The 23,034-nt window shown below is 35.3% G+C and overlaps 1 protein-coding gene across 3 annotated transcripts in view; it reads left to right on the top strand.

Moving 5' to 3' along the window:
- Positions 1-23,034, top strand: part of MTBP (MDM2 binding protein) — an 83,084-nt gene that overhangs the window by 10,886 nt on the left and 49,164 nt on the right. For all 3 annotated transcript variants that reach the window (XM_027854072.1, XM_027854071.1, XM_027854070.1), the window contains exons 8-11: positions 1,325-1,459; positions 3,089-3,183; positions 8,843-8,915; positions 13,382-13,499. In XM_027854072.1, coding sequence (XP_027709873.1) covers positions 1,325-1,459; positions 3,089-3,183; positions 8,843-8,915; positions 13,382-13,499 — 421 coding nt within the window. The remainder of the gene's footprint in view (positions 1-1,324; positions 1,460-3,088; positions 3,184-8,842; positions 8,916-13,381; positions 13,500-23,034) is intronic.

Below are 23,034 nucleotides of genomic sequence, written 5' to 3'. Positions count from 1 at the left end.
AACTCCTTAAAATAGTATGTTATATAAAGTAAGTCCATCTTAGAGCCTATCCAAAGTGTTATATTATTTGAAATACCAAGAGAACCTTATCTTCAAACTATATTACCTATAATAATACTATTTGGCATGGTTCTTCAAAGATAGTTGGTTTAAAAATGCTTTTTTACATGTATGTATCTCTTTGTTTTTCTGTCATCTTCATTGCTACATTTCTGTTCCCACAATCAATGAATCATTCTTGCAACAAATATTTTAAAAAAGAACAAAAAGCAGTTCAGCAAACCTGCCAGTACACCAATTGAGTCTGCATATATGCAATGTTCCACACCTGTAGTCCCCCACCTCTTCAAAGAAGGGAAGGAGTCACATGTTCTCATCTCTTTTTTCAGAACCAGGCTTCACCAAAATAATTGCATAGCATTCATCTTCATTCTCAAAGATAGTGTTATGACAGAAGACTATTCTCTTTCTTTTCTTTTTCAGAAATAAAGTAGACTGATATTATTTTAGGTTTTAAAAATATTTTTACATCAAAAATACTTTATAATCCATTTGAGTGAATTTAACATTTAATGGAATCTGGTATTGGCAGATTTTCTAGCTATTGGGTTGAAAAAGGGAAGAAAAGGTATAGGGCAATAAAGAGATTCTATTGAAGGTTTTTTTAAGGATACTGGAGGCTTGATTATGTTTGAAGGAAGACGTGAGGGATAGACAGAGAAAGGGAGAGGGAGGATCATAGGACGATTAAGGTTGCAATCTGTTAGAGAAGACAGGAGGGGATGGATCAAGGGAACTTGTAGAGGGCTTGGCCTCTCAGCACTCTCCTCTTCTCTCCTCAGACCTTCCACACTTCATCTCCTCCTGTCTTCTCTAGCAGGACTAATTTGTCCATATCCTAATGAATATGTTGGATCTATGTGGATTAACAGAAAAAGTTAATGACCTGAAATTATATTTCTTATCATCATCTGAACCTACTTGTTTGCAGATGATATGGCAGGAGCATCTTTTGTGGTAAATTTGCATATTTTATAGTAAACCACTTAAGAATAGTCAACTTTCCAGAATATGTTCTAGAAGTCCATTTTACTTTGTAAAAATCCTTTGCATGTAGTGCTTAATAAATGTTTGGAATTGACTAGAATTATAAAACTGCATTTACGTGCAATTGTAAATTTCACATCTTATACTTACATATTCTAACAATTCAATTTAATATTAAATGCCTACTATATACAAGACACACCTGAATCTTGACCTTTGATACCTAATTTATAACATCCATAAGTGAGGCCTGAATGTTTGTTTTTTTCTTTTTCAGTTTGGATCTGAAGTTAGGTTTCCAGAATTTAGTCTACGAGGAATCTCACCGAAAATTCATAACACATCTTATTTAAGTACCTCTTTGTTTACCAAGGAGACAGTAAAATCAAAGGATAGGAATATATTGCCAGAGGTGAGTCATGTATTTGATCTTCTTTCAACTAGATAGTAGTTGACTGCTGTCTTTTCTTGTTAAATTTGTTTGAAGCTATTGTCATCATTTTTAATATATGTCCTAAAATTTAGTTATTTTTGGTCTTGATGGCTTAAAACTATATAATTAAATTATATTGCTTCTTCATAGTTGAAATATTAGCCCAGGAAATTTCCCTTTTTAAAATTCAGAATGCTTTTGAAATGATAATGATGTTCTGTATGTGTGACTGCTGTGTTTATGTGTGTTTTATGTATGTTGTGTGCGTGCATGTGTAAATGTGAGATGGGTGGGTGGATAGAGTATAGAGTTTGGATTTAGGAAAATATCAGTTCAGTTCCTTCCTCTAATACATGCTTGTATTCATACGCAGGTCAAGTCACTTTTCATTTTCCCTAGGCAACTGTAAGACCCATCCTGTGTATGCCTACACAGTACAATCCTGGTTTGTTTCAATGAACAATTAACTTTCCTTCTGTGATGCAACTTTTTGTGACAAACTAACAGTTGATGAATGTAGCTTCTTTTCAGATAATGTTTGCATAAAAATAACACATCCTCTTTCAGTAATACTGTGTCTAAATTACAAGTGAAGCCCAAACCATGTTTTCTACTCATCCTATATATTACAACAGATACTGCTTCTGTTCTTGGATAACATTAGTTAATTGCACCTATACATAAGAATTTGCAGATAATGATAATGTATGCTACTCTTTAATCAAGTTCATGACCTTAAGTCTTACCTCAATGAAGGAGCAAGATGAGAACTCAAAAAAGACTTTATTGTAGTTAAATGAATATGAATATATATGGATCTCTGTTTTTCTCAGGGAAACATCGCAATCCTACCTATCGTAGGATTTTATAAGTAAGCTTTAGAGGGTTACCTAAGGCACAGAAGGGTCAGATGGCTTGCTCAGCGTCATACAGCTAGTTATTGTCAGAGACAGGGCCTGAATTTTGGTCTTGCTGATACCAAGTGGGATCACTATCCACTGTGCCATTCTGTTTCTCTGTAAATAATGGAGATAATGGTTCCATTTATATTCTGTTAAAAATGTTTAAATCAAGAGTTTGTTGTTGCTGTTTTTGAAACAATTACTGGGATGTTTTGTTATGTTACATGACTTCAAAGTGAATACATACATGAAATATCTCCAATACCATGAATTACTGTGAATTTCATCTTTTTGATGCCAAAAATTTCAGTTCATTGAATCCACTTGTGTTGTTTTATTGGATTGTAATATATCTTAATACTTGCCTATTCTTAGTATTGGCAGCAGATTTTAAAATACATTTCTATGTTAAGATATTTTAAATTTTGTATTCATATTCAACACTGTCAGAGCTTGTAAAAGGCTTGGAGAATTTTCAAAAAGGAAAATATTATCATTAGTTTGCTGTTGTAAAGTGTGGAAACTGAAGTTTACCTTTTCTGCTGCCCAGCATAGCATATGTTATGCCTCGAGTTTTAATGAAAACAGATTATAAAGGCTTGATGATAAAAAATATTTTAAGATGTTAAATTGTTATTCTATAATGTTTTGCTTGAGTAAAATTTTTATAACTTGAAAATGAATTAATAGGTTTTTTTTTTTTTAGGTTTTTCATTATTATGGCCCTGTCTTAGAGTTCATGCAGATGGTGTCATTGTCAGATCTCCCATCGTACTATATGTCGGAAATTGAATTTGAATTGTATCCTTTCATTTACAGACTTAATGACAGTGTTTTATTCAAACATCTAATGTTACTCTTCTTAGAAATAAGCCACTTTTCGGTACTTCAGGCACTTTTGGTGCCTGAATGTATTCTTCCATCCTTTATCCCTATCAAATCAGATAAAGAAGTGATAACCAATCATAGTAATATAGATTTAAATCTAGAAGGGAGTTTGGAGATCATCGAGTCCACTCCCCTCGTCTTCAGATGAAGAAACTGAGGCCTAGAGAGGGATGGTGACTTGTTTAAGGTCTCATAAGTAGTAAGGAACAGAACCATAATTGGAGCACAGTTATTCTGACTCCATAGCCTGGACTTTTTGGCTGATTATATTTTCAGCTGAAAGTCATTAACTGAAATAATAACCTCAATTGTGCATTTGCATTTTACCTATTTTATCTCTGACTCTGAACTGAAAGCCTTTTTCCTTTATGAAGGAACTGCAAACTTTGAAAAGCAGATAAAAGGAAACTTAAGGAGAACAAAATAAGCTCCAAAAGCACACTGGAGTTTCATGGTGTGCAAGAAAATGTATATCATTTGATTAAATCCTTTTAGGGGAACTGGAGGTAGAAAACCTTGATTTTCTCAATAATGCTAGACTTAGAATCATTTTAAACAAGATTTCTTTAGGAAAATAAGCCCTAAATTCTAAATGAGGTGAGGACTTTGAGTACTTAAAAAAAACAGAAAAACTTCATCAATTTCTAGTGGTATGAAAAATGATGATTTTTAAAACATACCTTTTAAATGCAGGTGGTTCAGAGGACTGGACAGTTTATCTAGGTCATCAAAACATTGCTACGTGGAATAATAATAACAATAACAGCCAGATTTATGTAGTTATTTTAGTTGGCAGAGCACCATATGTTATACAACTTTATCTTTACAACAAATCTGGAAAGTGGATGCTATTATTATCACTATTTTATGGGTGAGGAAGCTGAGGCAGACAGATGGTGGGTCACACCCACTTAGGGTCACACAACTAATTAAATGTCTGAGATAGGATTTGAACTCAGGTTTTCCCTACTCGAAGTCCAGCACTATATGCACTGCACCACCCAGGAGCCTCAAGAAGTATGGTTATAGCAGTTTCCTTATGTTTCTTATCAAAGATCATGTTGTCTTTATGATTATCTTTGGCAGTAAAGTCAGAAATTATTTCATCCCATCGTATTTCAGGGCTACTTTTTTGAACATGTGCTAAAGTTGGTGCTTCTGGATTGGCATTTATCCCCCAAATAAAGTTCAATCCTTTATCTTCTGCTATATAGTTTCTTGTACTTTCTTTAGTAATTTTTGTTCTATCCTTCTAAATCTAAGGTCCATTCTCCTTGGCAGAGAAAATATAAATAAAATGAAAACTGAGTAGTTCTCCTTTTTGTCCATCATGCCTTATCATATTCCTAGAGCAGGAGACCTGTTTCTTTTTTGAGCCTTCTCTTTTCCCTAGAATAATTTAAAAGAACTTTTTTTTGGTTTGACATTCCGTGTCAGACTTACATAATTTAGCACTTCTTAGAGTATTCTTATAGGACTGGGCTACATTTTTAAAATTCTTTCTCTATTACCTATTCTTGCTTCTTACACATCTTTTAAAAATCAAAATTTGTTAATGAGTTCTTTTAGTATTCATGTTGGTCCATTTAGATAAGTTTCCTTTATTATAAAATGTTAGATGCTCTTATAACATTAATGATAATAATTGATATTTATATGGTTCTATATAGTTTATAAGGTGATATATCATTATGTTTAATTCTGACAGCAGCTGTCTATGGTACATGAATTTCTATTGTTTTTGGACCTTTTCTGTATACTTCAGTGGATCTGTGTTCTCATTGGTGTTGAAATGCTTTTCAACAGGCCCATCTGTGCCTTCCCATCCTATGTGATTTTTGTCCGTGGCCTTTACTTCGTTTATAACAATTTGATTGCTTATATCGTTGACTGAAGGGACTATCCTGTTGTCTCACTACCTTTCTTAACTAGTGCAATGGAAAATAAATATGCTATTGCTCAGAATCTCCTCCACAGCATTCCTAACAAATGGTCATACAACCTTAACTTGAAGAGTTATAATAAAGGGGAAACTTGTTTCTTCCTCAGTACCTCCCTTTTCTCTTTTGGTTAGCTCTCATTATTAGGAAGTGTTTTTTTCTACATTGAACTGTAATCTATCTTTACCCATTGTTTATAGTTCTGTACCCATGTTGGACAAGTCTGATTCCTCTGTCGTAGGACTGCCCTTCAAACGATTGAATATAGTTTTATTTTTCTAAGTCTTCTGTTTGCCTCAGTTGGCTTTAGTGGGGCTCCTGTGGGAAGCTTTATTTATGGATGGCTTCCTTCTGGACTAATTGTTGTCTTTAATTTGTTGTTAGTCCATTCCTTCCATATTCTAAGACTTATGAAAGCCTTACCAGAAATAAATCTACTTACCTAATATGATCTAATAACCCACCTTGTTTCTCTTTTCCAGTAGTTGATCTTTCATTGTTTTGTACTTCCCTAGTCTGTTGGTAGTCTGGTTCAGTATGTCCAAAGCAACATTCGTTTTCTTCGAATTTTCACTCTCTCCTGACTACTTATTTCTGTTACAGATACTGCCAGTTTTTCAGTTACCTAGTCTTGAAAACTAGGTCAAGCTTAATTTCTCTGATTTCTTACATCTAATTATTTACCAAGTGTTATTGATTTCTTCCTTAGTACAATAATTCATGCATCTCTTTTCGTTTCCACTGCCACCAACTTCAGCTCACTCCTTTAGATTGTTGTAGTAGCCTCCTCACCATTTTCCCTGCCTCCAGTTATTCTGCTATCCAGTCCACATGCATTCTACCACTAGATTAATTGGTTAGTCAACAAGCATTTATTTAGTGGTTATTATAGGCCAGGACCTGTGCTGTGTGCTTGGGATATAGAGAGATATAAAAAGTGAGTCTCCCTTCAAGGCGCTTACATTCTATTTGGGGGAAACAGTGTAGGTGCAAATAAGTTTATATATGATAAATGCAAAATAGCACAAGGGCATTTGGAGAGGGAGGCACTAGCTACTGTGGGGATCAGAAAATGTCTCATGTTAAAAGTTGGTGCTGAGCACTGAGCTGGGGAGTCTAATGGTGGAGTTTAGGAGTATACATTCCAGGTATTGGGAAAAATCTGTGAGTTGTGGAGATAGAAGGTGGAATGTTGCATGTGGAAGGTAACAGGAAAGCTAGTTTGGTTGGTTCGTTAATTTCTTGACTGCCAGTAATGTGTAACAAACTTGGAAATGCAAGCTTGGGCCAAATTGTGAAGGGGTTTAAGTTCTAAATTGGAATTTATTTTTTGTCTTAGAAACAACAGGGAGCCCCTTGAGCTCTTGAGCAGGAAGTAACATGATCAAACTAGTACTTGAGAATGTTATTTTAGTAGCTGAGTGGAGGATGGATTGGAGAAGAGACAGTTAGGCTACTGCAGTAGCATAGGTGAAAGGTAGTAAGATTTGAGACTAGAGTGGTGGCCATGTGAGGGCTAAGAAAGGATGGATTGGATGCAAGAGATTTTGTGAAGGGAGAATCAACAAGACATAAGAATCAATTGGCAGTTGAGGCATGTTACTTTAATTGTGTCACCATTTCCCTGCTCCAAAACTTTCCGGATATTTCAGATGTCTATGGAATAAAGTCTAATCTCCGTAGCCTGATACTCAAAGCCTTTCATATTCTGGCCCCTCAGCTTTTCCTTTCCATTTTTATTCCGTGTTACTTCCCTATCTTTTGTCTTGCCTGGAGTATGCAGAGCTTCGTGACTTTTGCTTTTTCTCCACTATACTGTACTTGTTCCTCATGTTGTTTCCTACATACGCTGTCTTGCCCCTATATCTGCCTATTAAAATTATATACATTCTTTAAGGCTCAGGTTAAATGCCAATTCTAGAAGTGATTTCTTCTACTTCTTAACAGGGTCCTATTTATACCAGTCTTATGTCATTTGTTATATGATAACTTGTATCATAGTTATTTGTACTTAGCTTGTTATTATTATTATTATTTTCCTATTTAATTCCTTGAGAATAAGAAGTGTGTCTTTGTATTCATACCTATCAGGGATTGAATACATATGTGCATATAATGAATAATTATATATACACATATTGCAATATCATTATTATATTAACATCCATTGTCAATCAGTTCCTATGTGTTGTTGATTCTGCCTTCAAGAAATGTCTTGCATCCATTTCTTTCTTTGTACTCATGACCACCACCCTAACTCCAGATAATTTCTCTCATATATACATAAATTTCTCTCATATATACATACACATACATGAATACATACATATATACACACATAAATGATTTTTATATTTTTATGTCTGAAAAAATTGTGGATATACATACACATTTACAAACATACATGTATGAGTATATGTATATGAATTAAGAGCTATAAGATGAGTTAAGTGCACCAAGCTTGACAGCTCCCAATATAACTAGAGTGAATTTCTTTCTTAGCTATGTGGGTGCACTCATCTACAGCCTAACCTTCTGCTTCTCTCCTTTTTTTCCTAGGGAATTAGACACTGTTTGTAACTAACATGTTCAGGGTTGCAAATTCTATTTTAGACAGCTTATCTTAGATCTCTCCCACATTGTGATATTTAGCCATCTTATCTTCCAAAATAATAGCAACTCATATTCATATAGTGCTTTAAGGTGTACAGAGTATTTTTTTTTTTTGCATTAACACCAGGCTAGGTAATTCAAATATTATTATCCTCTTTTTGTTGATGAGCAGAATGACGTTTAAGAGATTGAATACCTTATTCAAGGTCACACAGCCAGCAGAAGGTAGCAGAGCCAAGGTTCTGAGAAAGTGCCAGAAACTCAGGAAGATGCAAAGAAACTAGTAGTGGGAAACAAGAGACACTGAAATCATAAAACAACTTTGGAAGCCTGCAGACATGTTGGGCAACTAAGCTATATATGGACTGAAGCATTTGTTGAATTTTAAAGTTATAAATTCTATTTTGTACACACATACCCATGTACAGTATGTATTTTCAATTTACCTTTTCTTGTTCCATTGCATGAAAGAGATCATAGGATTATAGATTTAGAGCTGGAAGGGACCTCATCGGGCATACAGTACAAACCCCCTTCCTCCCACCTATTTTACAGATGAAAGGTCCAGAGTGGTTAAGTGACTTGCCCAAAGTCACACGGTGGCATATCAAAGATTTAAACTTGGGCCTTGTGATTCTGGATCGAGCACTGTTTCTGTTGCTTCAGTATATAGTGAGATGAAAATGGAAAGCTGGATCCCTAAAGATTTTGCTCAGAGAAATAGTTTTAAACTGCTTATGTAAATAGTGAATATTACCTTTATGCACATCATCTCCAAAAATCTTTTATAATAACTTTTATATACAACAGTGATGTTTCTTCTTCAACTTTTAATAATTGCAAAAAAACATATTTTTCTCGGCTTAAGAAGTTAAAGTGTAGGGAAAGAGGAGATTCCTTTGAAAGCAATATTCATGGATTTATGGAATTTTGTAAATACTGAGGAGACATTCCTATGAAAAAAAATTTTAAAGGCAATGAAACTTATGCTCCACTATGACTTTAACGGTTAAATACAGAGGATTGACAAGTAACAATACCAAGGAGAATTCCAAGTTGCTGTTGGAACAGATTTCATCTCTGTGTGGCAAGGTATAAAAATTTATGCAAAAAATTTAACCTTTAAGTGCATGGGTGGATATGATTATATGTGGATGGGTATGATTATGTGTTGTTTTTTTTAATCTGTTTTTGCTTAAAAATGTTTTCAGGTCCATGCTATCGGTATATATATTTTGCACTTTAGCAGAATCTTTGAGTTGGAAGAGAGATAGCAGACCATCTAGGCCAAGTTGTATGAATAAATTTTTTTAGGTATTCTAAATGTTTATTCTAAAAACTCTCTACATGGAAAGTGACCAATTTAAAATGAAATACAGAAAATTTAGATTATAAATTTTTGAGACAATGAAATCATTTTACAATTTTATCCTTTCGGTATGCATTGGTTTTCTCACTGTCAGGCCATTTCTTTTTCTTTGTTCTCTAGGTATTATGACAATGGAATAGAAATTCTCTTTTTCAATATTCATTTTGCTACGTGACAATTATCATCTCTGGTAGAATGGTGAGGTGTAGAAAGAAAATAGACTTTTCAGTTGTGCTTTCCGTATGGTTTCACTGAACTACTGTTGTTTTCTACTCTTTAATTTTATCAATGCCTGTGTTAGAATTGGTTTCAGACTCTGAGAAATATTTGTACCTCTTCTAATAGATTAGAGTTGTGAATTCATTTTTTACAAGTCATTTTGAATGAATTAAAATAACATTAAGTACTATGCTAAGAAGTGCTAGGGAAACAAATAAAAGAAGAGTGAGACAATCCCTGCACTCTGGCAACTTAAGAGTCTTTTTTTTTTTTTAAAGGCAATTGGGGTTAAGTGACTTGCCCAGGGTCACACAGCTAGTAAGTGTTTGGTCTGAGGCTGGATTTGAACTCAGGTCCTCCTGACTTCAGGGCCGGTGCTCTATTCATTGCACCACCTAGCTGCCCCTACTTAGAGTCTTTTAGAGGGAGACAACACTTCTAAGGCATTTGGGAGAGGAGGAGATTGGCATCATCTTCTTTCCAGGAATAGTGGTAGTATTGATTTCGTTATGGTTTCTTAGCCACACAAGAGGTAGGAGTATATGTGCAGCGGTAGAATGGATGACAAGAAGATAGATAGCCAAAGTGGAAAATGAAGTGTGGCTAAACCCAGCTAGATAGAGGCAACCTGGTGTAGCACTTAGCTACCAATCAGGGCATGAGTCACAGAGCTTAAAGGTTTCAGTCCTTTTCTTTATTACATACGTTTTATGTGCAAGACACTGGGGTAGGCATTCATGCAAAAGTAATGCATAGTAATATAAAGAACGAGAGAGTGCTTCTAGCTGAAGGGCTTAAGAAAGGCCTCATTCTGTATGAGGTGACTACAAAGCTGTGAAGATGAGGAGGTAGGGAGTGCCTTCCAGATAGAGAGGGCTACATGGTGGTCAGTCATTTGCCAGTTTTTGTCATTTCTCATTCTTGGCTACATCCTATACTCTCTGCTCAGCTTTCCAAACCTTAGTGAAGGCTCTCATCATTTCTTACCTGAATTATTATAGAGGTCTCCTAATTAGTCTTCCTGTTTAAAGTCTTTTCACTTGGCACAGCTAGGTGGTGCAGTGGACAGAGCACCTGCCCTGGAGTCAGGAGGACCTGAGTTCAGATGTGGCCGCAGACCTATAACACTACCTGTGTGACTCTGGGCAAGTCACTTAACCACAATTGCCTCACCAAAAAAAAAAAAAAAGTCTTTTCCCAATTCCATTCTCTCCTCCACACAAGTACTAGAATGATTTGCCTGAAGTGAAGGTTTGATCATATTATTCCCCTACTCAGTAAATTCTAGTAGCTCCTGTCGGCCTTGTAATCAAATATAAATTCCTTTGTTCAGCTTTTAAGCCCTTCACTTGGCAGCTCTAAGGCAGCTGGTGCAGTGGGTGGAGCATTGAGCCTGGAGTCAGGAAGACTTGAGTTCAAGTGTTACCTGAGACATATATTAGTTGTGTGACCCTGGTAAAGTCACCCAACCTCTATATGCCTCAGTTTTCACTCATTAGTAAAATGAAGATAATAGCATCTACCTCTCAGAGTTGTTGTGAGAATCAAATAAGATAATAATTGCAAAGTGCTTAGCACAGGGGTGGGGAACCTGAGGCCTATAGAGGCCGCATATGGCCCTCTAGGCCCTCGGCTGCAGCCCTTTGACCAAATCCAAACTTTCACAGAACAAATTCTCTTAATAAAAGGATTTGTTCGGTGAAACTTGGACTCCGTCAAAAGGACCTAGAAGGCCACATGTGGCCTCAAAGCCACAGGTTCCACACCCCTTTTGCCTGGCCCATAGTAAATGGTATATAACTCTGACCTGTTGCTCCAAGAAGCTGTAGCATGTGCAGTGGCCACACTCAGTAAAACTGTCTTGGTAGACAGTCTAAACAAGCTTGACGGTAGCCAACAGGCCTCAAACCTGTTAGTGAGTTAGGGCGTTTGAAGACTTTCTTGGGTAGAAGGGGTGGATGAAAACAATTTGTTCCAATGGCCATTTGGGCCATTGACTTGACTTTTGTTATCTTGACTTTTGTTTTGCCATTGGATTTTGATGACTCTGCAAGAGAGTGAGGCTGATGAATTTATGCAACTCTGCCTCACTTAAATCCAATTCACAAGCAAGTCAAGACATCACTAATTTAGGATGTTGATCTTTGAAAACGAAGGGCCAACAACAGTATAAGTGTTAGCAGTTGTTACGATTATCATCATCATCATCATCATCATTATCATTACTATTTTTTTTTCAAATGATGGGTTATATATTCTTCTTCTCTTACTCTACAGGTCTATCCAGACTGACTTTCTTGATGTTCCTAACTGCAGTGCTGCATCCCAAATATCTCTCTCTTCATTCTGACTGTCACCCATTTCTAGAATGCTTTTCCAACTTACTGAAAATAACTTGTTTCCTTTCAACCTTTGATCAGATGCTGCTACCTTTTACATAAAGCCTTGCTTGATTGATTCCCTTATCTTGTTTATGTTTTATATATACTTTATATATGCTTTATCTAGAATGCTGGTTTCTTTAGGGTAGAGAGCTGTTAATTAAAGATTTAAATTAAAGAATACCATACTTAACCCGTAATAGATAGACTTAATTGGCATTTATAGAGAAAGAAAATATTTAAAAATAAATTGGAGTTTTCAAATTTGAGTGCAAGTGACTAATTAATTAAACACTTTGTATTTTCATCGTCTGGGCTTAGCGCAGTACCTGTGGTAGTATACAGAAGGTGCTTAATAGATGCTGATTAATTGATAAGCTAAAAAAAAATTTGGTTCTCAGAACCTTTTGCCCCATTTTCTTCCATCCTGCTATGATCAGAAGCAAATAAGGGCTACACAGGACTGAGATCCATGTTGTATTTTGCTTGTTTTAGGAGTTGCTATGACTAAAGAATTTGTCACCAAGGAGCCTTCCTACTGGTGATGAACTGGTCTGTACTTAGAGATGCTGGGCTGTGGAAAGCAGACAATGTTTATCACTTGAAACATACTTGAAGACTTTCTAGAAACTATAACACAATATAAAGTAAAAATTTGGCAGAATATCTTATGTAATCAGTCTAATTAGTATAGGGCAAATAAAATGTTTTTGATGATCAAGTCCTAAAAATAAATAAGCTGAAATTCCATGAGACTAGTTTACTCTAAGGTGTTTGCAAAAGTTTTTACCTTTAGGATGTTTGAGGCAAGACATTTTCATCAAAATATTTTTTTAAAGTGTATTGTATTTAACTTAATAGCGGCCTAATTGGCATTTATAGAGAGAAAGGAAATATCTCAAAATAATTGGGAGTTCTCAGATTTGAGTGCCGGTGATTAATCATGTAAATTTTTTGGCGAGGCAGTTGGGGTTAAGTGACTTGCCCAAGTCACACAGCTAGTAAGTGTCATGTGTTGTGTGTCTGACACTGGATTTGAACTCAGGTCCTCCTGACTCCCAGGCCAGAGCTCTATCCACTGCACCACCTAGCTGCCCCTTCAACATAGTCTTATGAATCATGCTCAGAAATAAATGAGAAGCCCTGGCACATTTCACAGCACCTGTTCTATTATTTTCTGTTACCACCTAACTCAGTATGGCTAAAGTATCTTGATTATCTTCAAGAGTTGTTTGGCATACAGCACAATATAGTAATCTAGTCAAAGTAATTGCAAAGGTGTGGATGACTGAAAAAGTCTGGGTAAAAAAAAACAACACACAGTCTTCCCACATTTTGCAAACATTAGAACTGACTTTACTTCTCACCTGAGGTTTTACATACAACTTTGGATCTAGGAAAATCCCAAGATTGCAAATTTCAATAACAAGTGAAATGCTGTAGTCTATTTTTCTAGGTGGAAAAAATAAAGAGTAACAACTGAATGAATTTTGACTAGATAAGTGAATTAAGTATTATGTCATAAATTTTTTTTTCTTAGTGATTGAGCACTTAAATAATGTTTATTATGTTGGATTTTGTCCTTTCAGGTTGGAGCACTCTTTGTTTTACCTTGTAATGTAAGTAATATACTTACTCCACCGCCAAGCCAGCTGAGTACAAGGAAATGGAAGGAGTATATGGCAAAAAAGCCCAAAACTATCACTGGTAGGTATGTTCAAATTGAAAGCGTATATGTGGCAGTACATTTGGAGAATTCACCTATACAAAGATCTTTTTTTCTTACGTAGTATTTTATGTATTTATTGCTGAAAATCCATATTAGTTTTGAAAAGTTTTGATTAATTCTAGAAGTCTTCATGTATTCACAGATTTAGTAATTTTTAAAAAATCAGTGATCTGATTTTAAAGTGTTTTTAAAGTATTCACTTAAATTTAAAAAAATGCATTTATTGATGTATTTGATTTTGACAGAAAAGATACCTTCCCAATTAACATCTACCACCCCCTACTAAAAGTTTTTGCCAATTTATTCCCCAAGAAAAGTTTGGTCAGCAGTTATAAGAAGGAATAAATAATTTTGGCACTGGGTATTGTGATTGACTACTTTCTTTGACCAGTGTTACTACCCTTCATATTTGCTTAGTTTACACAGTTTATCATGGTGCCTGGCATATAAGTGCTTAATAAATACTTGTTTATTGCTGAAGTCATTGTGTATATTTTGTTTTTACATTACTCATTTTTAAATTTTTACAAGTCTTTCCATATTTCTCTACATTAGGTATGTAGCATTTCATATAATTCAGTAATGAATAGACCATCATTTCTTGCCATTGCCCAATTGTTGGTCACATTTTATTTCCAGTAGAGTCCTTTTCACCAGTCTAAAAAGGTTCAAGTAATTGCATTGTAATATCACATCATAGGTCACAAGGTGATAATTTTTTTTGACCACTGAAATGGAAAAGTTTCAAGTGAAACAGAGCACTTATGATCTGTGTTGGTCCTGGGAGAACCAGCACCAATGAAATCATAGATATTTAACATGTATCATTTACAGACATTTTAGTCAGCCAATTTGAGAAATTAAAATTATTCAGTCAAGCAATAAGCATCTCTTAGGTGCTTATTATGTGCTAGGTGCTGGGGATACATGTACGAAATATAAAATTATCCCTAGATATAAGGAGTTTACATCATTTGAGCCATTTCAGATTTGTAAGAATTTATTGAAAAAATTTCCTGTGGCTGAGGCCGAGGCAGCCTCCCAAACCAGCTAATCCCTGGGTTTGCCGCTTGTTGTTGGAGTGGACCCTAGCCTGGAAGTGTTTACTCTTCACAGGGAGGAAATCTTGTCCAGGATTTTTCTTCAGATCTTCTCCAGTTGTCCCAGGAGAACCCCTCTTCTGCCCCTACTCTTATTTGTTTTCATGGCTCTTATGTTTGACTAGAGGTGCTGTTTTATCCCTTTTGTGGAGGAAAATCTTCAGAGCTTGAAATTTTTTTAACTACTCTGCTATCTTCCCAGAATCTTCCTCCAATATTTTCTTATCTTGCTTTTGAATCCCCTTTTGGCCAGTCTTTGTTCTTCCTTTCCAATTTAAAGTTATTCTTATTGATAGAGATAGCTAAAGCACAATAACAGTTGAACAGCTCTTCCTATTATAAGTCATCAATTTCTTACCCAGGCCAAACAGTATAGGCATACCTTGTTTTATTGTGCTTCACTTTATTGCACTTCATAGATATTGTGGGGTTTTTTTTTTGTTTGTTTTTGTTTTTGTTTTTGTTTTTACAAATTGAAGGTTTGTGGCAACCCTGTGTCAAGCAAGTCTATTGGTGCCATTTTTCCAACAGTGTGTGCTCATGTTGTAGAAGTCACATTTTGGTAATTCTCGCAATATTTCAAACTTTTTCATTTTTATTGTATCTGTTATGGTGATCTGTAATCAGTGTTTTTGATGTTGATATTGTAATTGTTTTGGGGTATCATGAACCATGTCCATACAAGATAGCAAACTTAACTGATAAATGTTGTGTGTGTGTATTCTGACTGCACCACTGAGTGGTCATTCCCTTTCTCTTTCTCTCCTTGGACCTCCATTTTCCTCAAGACACAATACTGAAGAATATTACATAAACTTAGTTAATAAAGCAGTGTCAGGGTTTGAGAGGATTGACTCCAATTTTGAAAGAAGTTCTGCTGTGGGTAAAATGCAGAAATCTTTTGTGAAAGATTTTTTTCATGTGAGTTAGTAGCGTAGCAAACTTCATTGTTGTCTTAAGAAATTGCCTCGGCCACCCTAACTTCCACCCTGATCAGTTAGCAGCCAACAACATTGAGACAAGACTCCAACCAGCAAAAAGATTACAAATAAAAATCAGTTATAAAATGAGGTGATAATTTTCCTTACTTCCCAAGGTTGCCATCATTTCTAACGCACCCAAGTTCCTCCTGTTTGGTGAGAAAAGTATTTCCTCTTATTGTTTCTCTACCTTTTGAAGGATGAAATTATTAGCTGTTATCATACCTTTGTGGCACGCTTATGATCTGTTTCCTGGACCCTCATCTACTTCCTCTCTCAATTCAGGTGACCTATAATATGCAAGGACGTTATTGCCCTTGTTCTGACTCTTGATTCCTGGATTTCTTATGATTTTATCACCTTCATACACAATGCTTTTCTGCCCTACTGTTTATATATCCTTTATTTTAAATAAGGTATGTCTTTTTAGAACCATATTTCAGTAATTAATCTTATCTCACCAAGTGCCAGTGATCCCTATAAGGTTACCTTCTTACTTTAGGCTCTCTAGCTCATCTTGTTTTAGCCATATTTTGTATAGTTATGTATAGATAGCTGAGGCCATAGGATTTATTGCTAGCTCTTTTCTTGGATTTTGTCTCCTGAGAACTTCTGAGCATCCTTACTGCTATTCTTTCTACATTGGTGCTCAACTTGGGGACTGAGATATTTCTCTTTCTCTCTCTCTCTTCCTCTCTCCCTCTCTCTCTCTCTTTCTCTTTTTTCTCTCCCCTCCCCCCCGCCCTGTTTTTCCTTTTCACATTTAAATTTTTTGATTAGATTTGTAAGATTTTTGGCAAATGTGTCCTTACCATCCCTTGTTACTTTCACTTCATCCCTTGCAAGGAAAGGGAAAAAAAATGAAAATTTGCCCATCTGAGATTTGAATTAAGAAACCCTTGTACATCTGACAATGTATAATTTCCCAATTATAATTCAACACATTATCTTCTCACTACTCACTTCTGTGCCCAGAATTGTTTGAGTCTTTTGGGGTTTGTTGCTTTCACTAGAAGGAGCTTTGCAGAAGAATTAGGTAACCTGTCAATTCTGAAAACAGTAATCTCTTTTATTTGGAATGTTCGAAGGAAGACAAGGTGACTTAACTAGAAATGCCCAAGAGAACACAAAGAGGGAGGTAGGGATGACAAGGGCAGCTTGCCCCTTCCCTGTACCCTGGTACCCTGAGACCTCCATAGTGGGCCTGGGAACAGGTATGGCCAGGGATGTTAACAGGGCAACTTGGGCACAGTGTTCTTCAAGGTATTGCAGAAAGAAAAAGTCTACACTACAGAAGGGGTGTGTGTGTGTGTGTGTGTGGGTGTGTGTGGGTGTGGGTGTGGGTGATAGTATATTCTTGAAAGTTTTAATTCCTTTCTTTCATGCCCAATTTACTTATTTTATGGAACTTATTACTTAGTCAATCTGGTAGATTTGAAGACAGATAAGAAAACATTGGATGGTATTAGGGCAAAATTTACCAACCCTAGATGACATCTTATTATATTCTAGGTTGCAAGTTGATGTACATTTTGAAATCAATTTTTAAAGTACAGTATTTAAAACATTCTTTTGTCCTGTTTGGAGTGAATGTTGTTTTTAAATTTTTAATTAACTGTTACCTTTTATCTCCTGTACAATTTCTATTACAACCTTTAAAGGAATGACTCAATTTGTCTAGTTGGATTTGATTTTTCTTTTTTAATGATTACTTCTGGAAATTTAGGCCTGAATATTTGTACCTTTTGAATTGTAATAAGCCAGTTATCACATCACATTCTTTGAAGTCATACTGATTACTGATTAGACTGTCATTAAGACTGATTAGGCTGAGACTTCACAGTTTTCTTTTAATCTTAGCTGTTGAGCCCAAATCAGAATGGACAGATGATTATTAATTGCTGTTCTGTTGCTCATATCCCTTTCTGTAGAGGAAATTCTATATGGTGTACTTATAATAGGCAGTTCTGCTTTCATCAGAAGACTGATTAATAACTTGACAAAGATTTAGCTGGCTTATTTGCTTCTATTTTAAGATCTCTCATATCTGACAAACCCATCACCCTTTTCTTGTACTTTTAAAGCTCCATCGTTTCCCTTTTATCTCATTTTCTTTCTCACTATTTGGGGGACCTTTGTTAAGTCACTTGTGCCATTTTCCTCATCTAAAGAATTAGTAGAATGTGCTAGGAGGAGGAGGGAGTACATTTTAAGCATGTGGGGGAGGGAATGGGGAGATAGCTTTCTTAAATAAATGCATGGAAGCGGCCAATGGCATGTCAAGTTTCAGGAACAGTGAGTAGTATGCCATAGCTAGAACTTGGAGTATGTGAAGGAGAATAATATGAAATATGTTAGGGAAACTGAGTTGAAGTCAGATTAATGATGACTTCAGCTACCAGGTTGAGGATTTTGTGTTTTTTCCTAAAGGCAGTAGGAAGCTATTGAAGAATTTTGAAGAATATGGCATTATCAGCCTGATCTCTTCAGAAGATTATTTTAGTAGTCATGTGAAGGATGTGTCATAGAAGAGAGACCTTCAGATTAGGGGGACCTATTAGGAGACATATAGAGTAGTTAGGTACTTGTTTGTGTTTACATCAATCCAGTATATTACCCAAGGATGATGAGGTCCTGAACCAGGGTTGTGTCATTTTTAGTGGAGAGAAGAGGACAGGTATAATGTTATAGAGAGGGAAGCCTCAAGACTTGGTAACTAATTGGATATTGTATGGACTGAGGGAAAGCAAAGAGTCAGATGACTTTGAAATTTTGAATTTTTAAACTGAGTAACTAGAAGAATGGTAGTACTATCATATACACACAAAAATGGGAAGTTTTAGTCGAGGATCAGGCTTAGGGGAGAAGATAATGAGTTGGACACATTGACATAGAATGTCCAATAATATTGGATATTTTGAGTTTGAGGTACAGTTATCCAGTTGACATCACAGAATCATAGAATTTGTAAATTGTAAAAAAAAGAAAAAGCCAGATTCCAAGATGTGGTTTGCAGGGAAACACTCAGAAAGTTGTATTCTAGTATTTGGTGGAAAGATTTTTATAAATATATTTTTAAAAAACTAAATGTTATAAATTAGTGCAGTTGACTCTGCATTTTCCTAAAGATGATGTTCATGTGTTCAAGTTTACCAAACCATGTAAAAGCTAAATATTCATAGGAAAATGCTTTTAACTGATCATGAAATTGCAGAAAAAATTTTGTGGGTGTTTTATTTGTTTCTTTTTAGAGATTTGATTGTGGAATATAATGTATCCCCTGAACATTTTTATAATGCTGGAGAAACTTCTATTTTAGTGATGCTTGTCAAGCTCTACCTTATCAGCTACAAGTGAATCCATTGCCAGCTGGCTTTAAGTAGAATAAGGGAAGATTAACTGTTCTTAAGCATGCCAATGCTCTAGGCTCACATAAAAATAAAACCTTTGGTGATTGGAAAATATAATCATCCTAGAGCTTTCCAAGGCATTACAAATTTCCTTGTTCCTTACCAAGTTAATTCAAGATGGACAAAGAATTTTGATTGGTTTCATCAATTGATATACTTTCAGTGAAAGAACCTTAGAAATATAGTCTTACCTGAAAATAGCAAATCTAATACTATGGCTTAATAATTGTAGACCCGGCTCACTCATGTGTAACAGCAGTGTCTTATAATTTTTCCATTTTCTTGCCTGCCACTGTGACCTTGTTGATTTAAACTATGAACCAGAGCATTGTTAAGGCTATGGAATGCTAGTAATAGAACAAATTTAATGAGGAAGTTGGTCAAATATGCAGTCATAATGTGGACCTTTTAGTTCTATTACAAAAGATGCTATTTTTAATTTTTTTCTCAAAATTTTATTAAAAGTAAAACTTCAGGAGGACATGGAGAAAAATGTAGCTCATGGTTTGCAGAATTGAATTCTGATGATAAAGAATTTGAAGACATCAAAACTAGGCTCCACAAAAATTCAGAAATATATGCTAAACTACAGGTCCTCATAAAATAAAGCTTACAGTGATTGGAAAAGAACTTTCTAGGTCTTCTAAAAAGTATTACCAAACTCCTGGATGGACAGTTTTCCCCTCCAGATTGGGCTTGTCTGTTTGATTTGCTTACAGTGTAATTCTTGAAATGGTATATCTTTCACATTACTTTAGTCTCATCAACAAAGTAACCATTTTCTAGACGTTGTGTATAGGTATAAATGGTTATCTATCTTTATTGATGTTGGAGTTTGCCATATTGTCTCTGTTGTACTGAACATGCCTCTAATCATGAGGTTATATTTTCCATATAGTTGAATTGGGAAATTAATTTTGGCAGTAGAATTTTTTCAGGAGTTGCTCTAAAAAGCATTTGGATATAGTTATGATTTCTTGTTGATTCGATAGGGTATTCTTGGGGGGGTTTTACAGTAGCATAAAATAGCAATAATACTATTTTTATCATATATAAATATGCTATGATGATGGAAAGACTTTTGACTCTGGGGCCAGAGGACTTGAATTCAAATCCCATCTCTCATGCTGGTATAGCCTGTGTGATCTTGGGCAAGTTAAGTAGCTAAGTCTCCCAGGGCCTCAGTTTTCATATCAGTAAAAGGAAAAATTTGGACTAACTGGTCTACAAGGTCATTTCCAGTTCTGGATTTATAATCCTATGATCTTACATATGAAAAATTTGATGGACATCTATTACTTTTGCTCTCCAGAAATAAAGTAGATTCAGGATAGATTTTTTTTTTAAAGGGAATTACAAGTCTAATCAGTCCTTTACAAAAGCTGAGTTTAGCAGTTGTCTTGCTTATAAGATGATAGCATCCAATTGACAAATGAAAATGAAGTTAAATCCTGGATATATAATTTCCCCTTATTTTCCTGGTAAGAGAAGTGAGAGTTGCATGCCAACTTATACAACTAAAAAAATCTGGTTTTGTTACTCACTGCAGCATTTACATAAGAATTGCCTAATAAGCCTCTAATTTAACACCTACCAAACCTGGAACAACATTTAAAAATGGTTATTTAGCTATTATAGGTAAGGGAGTTCCTAAAATAAATACTTATGAAGAAAATAAGGTTGTTCTAATGATAGTCTTCAGTGATTAGGATGCCAATAGAGGTGATATAATGGAAATTAGATGTGAGAAGCATGACATGAAATAAATATTACTTAAATTGGCAAGAAGATAGTCGGTAGATGAATTGTTACAGTTACTCTTGGGGCAAACTTTAGTTTCAGATAGAACAGAAGTCAACAAAAATTAGTCGCAATAACCTGCACTTGAAGAAGAAATACAGATAAAACCTTTTAAAAGGCAGATGTTTGAATAGAACTGGGGACTAGCGACAGCACTGCAGGCCAAGTATATTATGTTGACTTTCACTACTTGTTAATTGTTTTGTGGATATACTTTGACCCATAGTATATCTGCTGCTATGAAGTGATCTATTCTTCTTATAATTAAAATGCAGCAGCTATTATTTGATGTAACTTTTTCCATTTCCTTTTTAATATCAATTAGCATGAGTTTTTATGAAGATCAGTGAACTTGCCTTGGGGTTATGAAGTATGAAAAAAAAATTTCATTTCATAGTATTTTCTATTCCCATGATAAACCACACTCAGGGAAACACTGTCAAAAAAAATCCCAAGCAAACATTATTCATGTTGACTTTACTGATATACCTTGGATTGGAACAGTATATATTACCGATTATCAGAAATATAAGTCAGGTTTTATTTTGCTTTAAGAAAATCTCTTGGGGCAGCTAGGTGGTGCAGTGGATAGAGCACCAGCCCTGACCTGAGTTCAAATCCAGCCTCAGACCAAACACTTGACACTTACTAGCTGTGTGACCCTGGGCAAGTTACTTAACCCCGATTGCCTAAAAATTAAAAGAAAGAAAGAAAATCTCTTAAGATTTTCTTGAAAGATTAATAGCAGTATAATATTGATAATGGTGTCATTTAGGACCAAGGGGCCCTACTTTCTAGAAAGGCAGGAAGTAAACTGGGCAGAAGGGGATTTTATCTGCTTATGGATGCAGAGGAAAGAACCTAATATTTTCCTATTAAAAGTTATATTTTGTTTCATATCTCTTGATATCATTAGCTGATGATTCTCATTTGAAAAAAGCATTAATTTCTAATTCCTAATCCCTTAATGTAGTAAGGCAAGGTGGCCACAAGGCAGACCTGAAGGTTATACTGATTGTATTTCAGCCACTCAGATTTTACCCCTGTGGCTAAAGCTTAGTCAGTGATTGGTGGTTGCTTGGATAGTAGTCATCAATCAAATTTAGGGAAAGTTGAAAAGTAACAGCTAGGATCTGGCGAGATCAAGGATCACACAGATACGTGGACCTGTCACTTATTCTGTATAGCAGTTATCCTGAAACTAACCTTTTTCTGTGAGCTTTAGGTTTGCCATTGTATTTAAAAAGTAATCTAAGCTGCTTTTGAAAGCAGGTGGTATTTGAGACAGTGGTTAGTGGCATTCTACTTTTTCCTACCTAATGTACTTTGCTTTATTGTCTCCCTACTTTTTCTTTCTCTTTGCATCTTCCTCTCATCCTACTGCATCTTTTCTGTTCCACATTCCTTGTCTTTCCTTCTTTTCTACTTATGTCACAAGTCTGAAGGTGTTATTTCTTTACCATGATGGTGTTGATAAGAGTCTAAGAGTCTGATGGTTCCTCCTCTAGTGTTTCATCATTATTTCTTTACTATTCTGGATAGTTTGAAAGTGGCTACCATGGCTAGTAGGAATAGAATTCAAGGATGCTTTATATTTTTTCTCTGTTCTGTTTTACAAATGATCATCATCATCACTTCATGTCAAGACAAAAAGTTGGTAGACAGTAAGAGTTGAATAAGCAGAAACATGAAAAAAATGTAATTTGGCCAGTGAAACAGATTTGTCTTTCAGGGAGATCCTGCTTTTTTTGTCAAGAAGGTTAAAATCAAATCATATTTTAATTTTAGCTAACTGGCAATTTGGTGCCTTTTCTAGATCAAATGGATTCCATGTAAGAAATCTTGTTGTGAGTTTTTATTGGCATAAATAAATACAGTAGATGAGAAAAAGATCAAGTGCCTTTTATCACCTCATTTCTTTTCCCCTTCCTGCAGCCCTGCAGAAGGAGTTTTAAATACTTCCAACTTGAGAAAGGTCTAAAATAGAGAATAGGAAGAGGCCAACTCTGGTTTAGCTTGATGTTTTGCATCTTTGTAAAGTGTGATGCAGCTTATCTATATAAGAACATGTATTACTCTGGATCAGTTCAGTGTCTTGTTTCATTTTTTGCTATGAAATGTTTAAATTCCAGAGTATAAGATGTACTCAGTACAACTATTAAGTATATAATTACGCTTTGTAGCCAAGGAATACTTTTATAACCACTAATGAGGACATATTAG

This window comes from Vombatus ursinus, unplaced genomic scaffold (assembly GCF_900497805.2).
Source record: "Vombatus ursinus unplaced genomic scaffold, bare-nosed wombat genome assembly UNPS02010284.1, whole genome shotgun sequence".
Lineage (NCBI taxonomy): Eukaryota > Metazoa > Chordata > Mammalia > Diprotodontia > Vombatidae > Vombatus > Vombatus ursinus.
The sequence above is the reverse complement of the archived record's forward strand: the minus strand, read 5'-3'. Positions and strand labels throughout refer to the sequence as shown.